Here is a 6000-nt window from a genome sequence, read left to right as displayed (position 1 = left end):
CTGTACTCTATACCATCTACTGCATCTTGCCTATGCCGTTCTGTACCATCACCCATTCATATATTTTTTATATACATATTCTTCATCCCTTTACACGTGTGTATAAGGTAGTTGTTGTGAAATTGTTAGGTTACATTGTTAGGTTAAATTGTTAGGTTAGATTGTTAGGTTAAATTGTTAGGATAGATTGTTAGGTTAAAAATTGTTAGGTTAGATTGTTAGGTTAGATTTGTCCATGAAAACCTTGACGTTTATACCATGTGTTTGAACAATGCTCATTTATTTGAGTGACAAAGATTTTATAAAAACTGACCACATGTTTTTATTGGAACATTTATAAACAGTAATGACATCAAACTAAATACATTTGCTAAACTTAAAGATGCACTATGCAGAAATCGCACCGCCATTTCCTGGTTGCTAAAATTCAAACAGTTCCCCCTAATTTCAGTTTGTGACAGAATCATTGTGACCAGGTTTTTCCAAAGTGGTTCATGGCAATTATGAAAAGACACGTTACAGTGAAGTCCTTGTGGCTATAGTATTGTACGTACAACTCAATGGTTGTTCGCCAACCAAGACGTTTTAGAAAATACACACTCAATGTAATAACATGTGTATTACCAGTTATTTACACAAAACTCTAGGGGGTGTGGTATACGGCCAATATACCACAGGTAAGGGTAGTACCTGGACTCAGATCTTAACTGCGGTATAGTGGCCATTTATAACAAACCCCTAAGGAGCCTTATGGCTATTATAAACTGGTTACCAATGTAATTAGAGCAGTTAAATGAATGTATGTCATACCTATTGTATAAGGTCTGATTTACCATGGCTTTCAGCCAATCAGAATTCAGGGCTCAAACCATCCAGTTTATATGGTATAAGGTCTGTGTATTGTAAAGTGGGACTGACACATATGGTATAAGGTCTGTGTATTGTAAAGTGGGACTGACACATATGGTATAATGTCTGTGTATTGTAAAGTGGGACTGACACATATGGTATAATGTCTGTGTATTGTGAAGTGGGACTGACACATATGGTATAATGTCTGTGTATTGTAAAGTGGGACTGACACATATGGTATAGTCTGTGTATTGTAAAGTGGGACTGACACATATGGTATAATGTCTGTGTATTGTAAAGTGGGACTGACACATGGTATAATGTCTGTGTATTGTAAAGTGGGACTGACACATATAAGGTCTGTGTATTGTAAAGTGGGACTGACACATATGGTATAAGGTCTGTGTATTGTAAAGTGGGACTGACACATATGGTATAGTCTGTGTATTGTAAAGTGGGACTGACACATATGGTATAATGTCTGTGTATTGTAAAGTGGGACTGACACATATGGTATAATGTCTGTGTATTGTAAAGTGGGACTGACACATATGGTATAAAGTCTGTGTATTGTAAAGTGGGACTGACACAGACTTGACAAACTTTAATACAGTGCCAGAACAGGCTCCAAAGACCTGGGTGTTTGTCTGTGCTAAACTCAAGACTAGGGAAGAACCTCAATTGCATACTCCTTGCATCCTCTCTCCTCACCTCCTTCTCAAAACCCATTGGAGGTGGTCAGAGAAGATCCTCCCCTCACTCAAATCTCTCCTCACCTCCTTCTCATAACCCATTGAAGGTGGTCAGAGAAGATCCTCCCCTCACTCAAATCTCTCCTCACCTCCTTCTCATAACCCATTGAAGGTGGTCAGAGAAGATCCTCCCCTCACTCAAATCTTACCTCACCTCCTACCCAGATCACACTGATCTGGGTCGTCTTCTCCAGCTAATTCCACCCCATGCCAGTTCTCTTGACATTTGCCTCCACCTTCCACCCCTGTGGCCTTTTCATTCATTTTATGTAACCTTTAACTAGGCAAGTCAGTTAAGAACAAGTTCTTACTTACAATGACGACCTACACCGGCCAAACCTGGACCAATTGTGCGCCAACTCCCTATGGGACTCCCAATCACGGCCGGTTGTGACGCAGCCCAGGATCAAACCAGAGTGTCTGTAGTGACGCCTCAGGCACTGAGCTGCAGTGCCTTAGACCACTGCTCCACTCAGGAGCCCTTGTGGGTTTTATTTATATTTACAGAGGCAAGTCAATTAAGAGCAAATTCTTATTCACAATGAAGACCTGTGGGTTCCAGGATAGAGCTTGTATGGTGATGTTGGAAGTTGTGGCCGATCCATCACCATCTATAACATTCAAATCACTAACACAAAAACACTGCAGAAATGCAGGTTCAAATTAGATTGTAGAACTTGACATTCAGCAGTTTTGTAAAATAAAAAAAGGCAACACCAGGCAAATTTCTTAGCAAAACACTGACTGGTAATCAGCATTCATAGAGCATGTCATTCTTTGTATTCAAAAAATAAAATAAAAAATATGAATTTGTAGGGCTTCTCAAAATAAACATTACATTCCAAATAGGAAAGTCCTCTTCAAAATGTCCATGTCATGATGTAAGTAAAATACTGTACACTCTTAGCCACTTCTCCCAATATAGATTCAACAAAATGTCCAAAAGCCACCAATTAATTGATGGAACATTTGACAAGTTTGATCATACATAATACTATGTATTCATTCTCAAAATTGTGACAAATAATACTGTTTTAGGTGAATTCAGCGCTGGTAACTCCCTCAATCGGTGATCAGCTCTCTTCACACCTCAACTGAGAGGGTTACTAAAGTGTTCACACAAGCCTCTGATCACGTCATACTGGGGGGGGGGGGGGGGGGGCAGCTTTAACACTGAATGGATACAATATAAATGTTTATACACACACACACATTTATATAGGGCTTTTTCTCATACATACCAAAACTATTTGGTACCTGACAAAGACAACTTTGGAGCGTCGCTATAAATGACAGTGCAGATGGCTCCATTACATATCATGTAAATAAAGTTCCCACGGCTGTCGGACGGTGACTGCGTTCAAGCCTAAGTGTGCATAAAGCGCCATATGGGTCTGTTTTCTTCAGTATGAATTCATTTAATCGAAACACACACACACACACAGGGAGCATTGGTGTCTTCCACCTACACACCAGCCTGCCCTGTCCCTGGTAACATTCAGGTTGTGTAACAGATTGTCAGGCCCAACCAGGGCAGGCCAGGGGGGGGGGGTGCTAACGTTAGTAACCTACAGAGGATCATATTCCTTGATATAATTAACACTTGATTCAAGACCAGTGAAATACAGCTCAATTGGAAAATATTGGATATTGAATGAGCGTTAATGAAACTACAAAATGCTGTGGCTGAGTTGTCTGCTGTTTAATGGATGTACAGTAGAATGCAACTCAACTTCAAAGCTGCATTTTGTTGTTAAACTCAGTGGCCTTGTGTTTATAGAGTTTCCACCCCGAAATCGTTAGGTTGTGAGTTCAATCCCGGCCCAGTCCTACCAGAGACTGAAGAAATGGGACTCAATTTGCATCTACTTGGGACTCCGTGTTAAAGAGAGAGATTGGAGGTAAGGCCCCCAGATAGACTAGTGGAGGGGGGAGGCAACCCTGTTTCTGAAATGTGCATGTACCGTAGTGTGTTGTTCCAACTAGGCACCACACCTGACCAACTGAGCTAACGGATCACTTCAGTAATTGACTAAATTTAACACACCTGGTCTTCCAGGTCGGTTAAACCAACAACATGACGTGCCTGCGGCCCTCCAGGACCAGGGTTGCCGACCCCTGGACTAGAGTCCCGTCCAGGGTTGCCGACCCCAGGACTAGAGTCCCGTCCAGGGTTGCCGACCCCAGGACTAGAGTCCCGTCCAGGGTTGCCGACCCCAGGACTAGAGTCCCGTCCAGGGTTGCCGACCCCAGGACTAGAGTCCCGTCCAGGGTTGCCGACCCCAGGACTAGAGTCCCGTCCAGGGTTGCCGACCCCAGGACTAGAGTCCCGTCCAGGGTTGCCGACCCCAGGACTAGAGTCCCGTCCAGGGTTGCCGACCCCAGGACTAGAGTCCCGTCCAGGGTTGCCGACCCCAGGACTAGAGTCCCGTCCAGGGTTGCCGACCCCAGGACTAGAGTCCCGTCCAGGGCCAGGGTTGCCGACCCCTGGACTAGAGTCCCGTCCAGGGCCAGGGTTGCCGACCCCTGGACTAGTCCCGTCCAGGGCCAGGGTTGCCGACCCCTGGACTAAAGTCCCGTCCAGGGCGTGCACGCGTACATCAACCTGCCTCATGCTACAGAGACAGAGATCTGCTGCCATGAGTGGAGGTGATATGGTCTGTGGTGGTTCTGGCTCACACAAGGCTACTTACATATTTTGTCATCAAGTGGGAGAAGTCGATGCATATTTCTCAACAGTGAAATGTAATGATGTTCAGCATGGCATCTCAGAATCAAACATTACTAAAGTCTGCATCATATTTCATACAATCCTATAGGATTAATAACCATGAAATGTTAATGAGTTTAAAATCAAAATCTAAGAAACAAGCAAACAAATAGATGAGTTCATTAATGGGGAGGTGTTGGATAGTGACAATAGGAAGTCAGTCCAACAGTTAACCAGCAACCTCCATCTTGGTTACTTAGTCTTTAGCTGTGTGTGAGGTGGTAGTATGCAGGAGTGAGGTTCAGCTCCACATGCTGTGGATGTTGCTGCTGCAGGTGAAGAGGCAGACTGCTGGGGCTGGCGATGCCGGAGACATGACTCCCCCGAGCCCTGTGACAGACCAGCCACCTGGCCCTCCAAATACACACTGTCCACTGTGTCAGCCTGCTGGGGGCCCAGGGCATTCTCCTCTGCCTTGCCCTCAAGCTCTAGGTTAGGGTTAGCAGAGGTGGTAGAGGGGCTGGCTTGGCTCCCTTCAACAGGAACATCGTTCTGAGTAACGGTTTTGTCCCCCTCAGCCGCAACAGCCACTGGCTCTCCTTGCCCAGCCTCTGCTGGGTTGGGATTGGCTGGTAGAATGTCCTGGGCGGGTGCTGCGGTGGCACTGGCAGGCTGTGATTGGCTCTTCAGCTGTTTGTGACAGAGGGGGCAGGTCTCCTGTACATAAAGCCACTTCTTGAGACAGCCAGCGTGGAAGAAGTGGCTGCAAGGGGTGATGACAGCAGACTTCATGTCCTACAGGAAGGGACAAGACACTGGTTATCTACTGAACTGGAAAAGCCTACTACAATGCCAGATTCAACATGGACCCTTTTCTGATGAGTTGAAGTATCAGTTACATATCCTTATTCAAACTAAAAACTTTCCTTCTATGAATAGTATAATATATATTTATTTTATGTTGAGGCAGAACCTACTTCATATCCCCTCTAGCTGTATTGTCGTCCTCTTCAAATCAGAAGGCTTTTAAAACACTTATCAGACCAATAACATTGGTCTCAAACACTCACTTTTCTCTTCAAGCATGCACACTTCTTCCACACACACACACACACACACCTGATAGCAGATGGCACAGATGTCGTTGTACTTCTTCAGCTGCAGGTCAGAGGCGGTGGGAAGGCTCTTGATCTTGTTGACGGCTTCTCTGCGCAGCAGGAAGCTCTGCCAGCCCAGCTGGGCGCGCAGCCAGACGTTGTAGTAGGAGTGAATGAAGATGATGGTGGAGCCCATCACTGTCCACTCCCCGAACACAGTCTCTGACACGCCGTAGGCCACCACCACGAGCGCCACCAGGAACTCCAGCAGCCGGTAGGTTCCGTTCACGTAGTAGATGACGTCGTCCATGTTCTGTACGGGCTCCTTACGTACCTCCTCCACCATGAACAAGATGTAGATGAGCAGGGTACCCAGCACCTAGGGGACAGGGAGGGTTAGGATCACAGGTCATATACAAACTAAATCAGTAAGATCTACTCCGTTCTGTTAAAGAACACTTCAGGTCAACGTACCAGAATGTTCTAAAAAAAAAAAGACAATGATGTTTTGGATCTGAAATCCATAGAAAGGTCATTTGGGGGGAAGGATGTTTGACATACCTTCTGCATCCAGAATAATGATAGAGAA

General features: G+C 45.2%; 1 protein-coding gene across 2 annotated transcripts in view; it reads right to left on the bottom strand.

The window, feature by feature from the left end:
* Positions 1 to 297: 297 nt before the first annotated feature.
* Positions 298 to 6000, bottom strand: part of LOC110533325 (RING finger protein 145) — a 31178-nt gene continuing 25475 nt past the window's right edge. For both annotated transcript variants that reach the window (XM_036989676.2, XM_090188927.1), the window contains exons 10-11: positions 5434 to 5790; positions 298 to 5109 (exon numbers count right to left, since the gene is read on the bottom strand). In XM_036989676.2, coding sequence (XP_036845571.1) covers positions 4567 to 5109; positions 5434 to 5790 — 900 coding nt within the window. In that variant the 3' untranslated portion in view covers positions 298 to 4566. The remainder of the gene's footprint in view (positions 5110 to 5433; positions 5791 to 6000) is intronic.

The sequence above is a fragment of the Oncorhynchus mykiss genome, chromosome 10 (assembly GCF_057628025.1).
Source record: "Oncorhynchus mykiss isolate SJ-2025 chromosome 10, ASM5762802v1, whole genome shotgun sequence".
Classification (NCBI taxonomy): Eukaryota; Metazoa; Chordata; class Actinopteri; order Salmoniformes; family Salmonidae; genus Oncorhynchus; species Oncorhynchus mykiss.
This window is presented reverse-complemented; position numbering and strand designations above follow the sequence as displayed.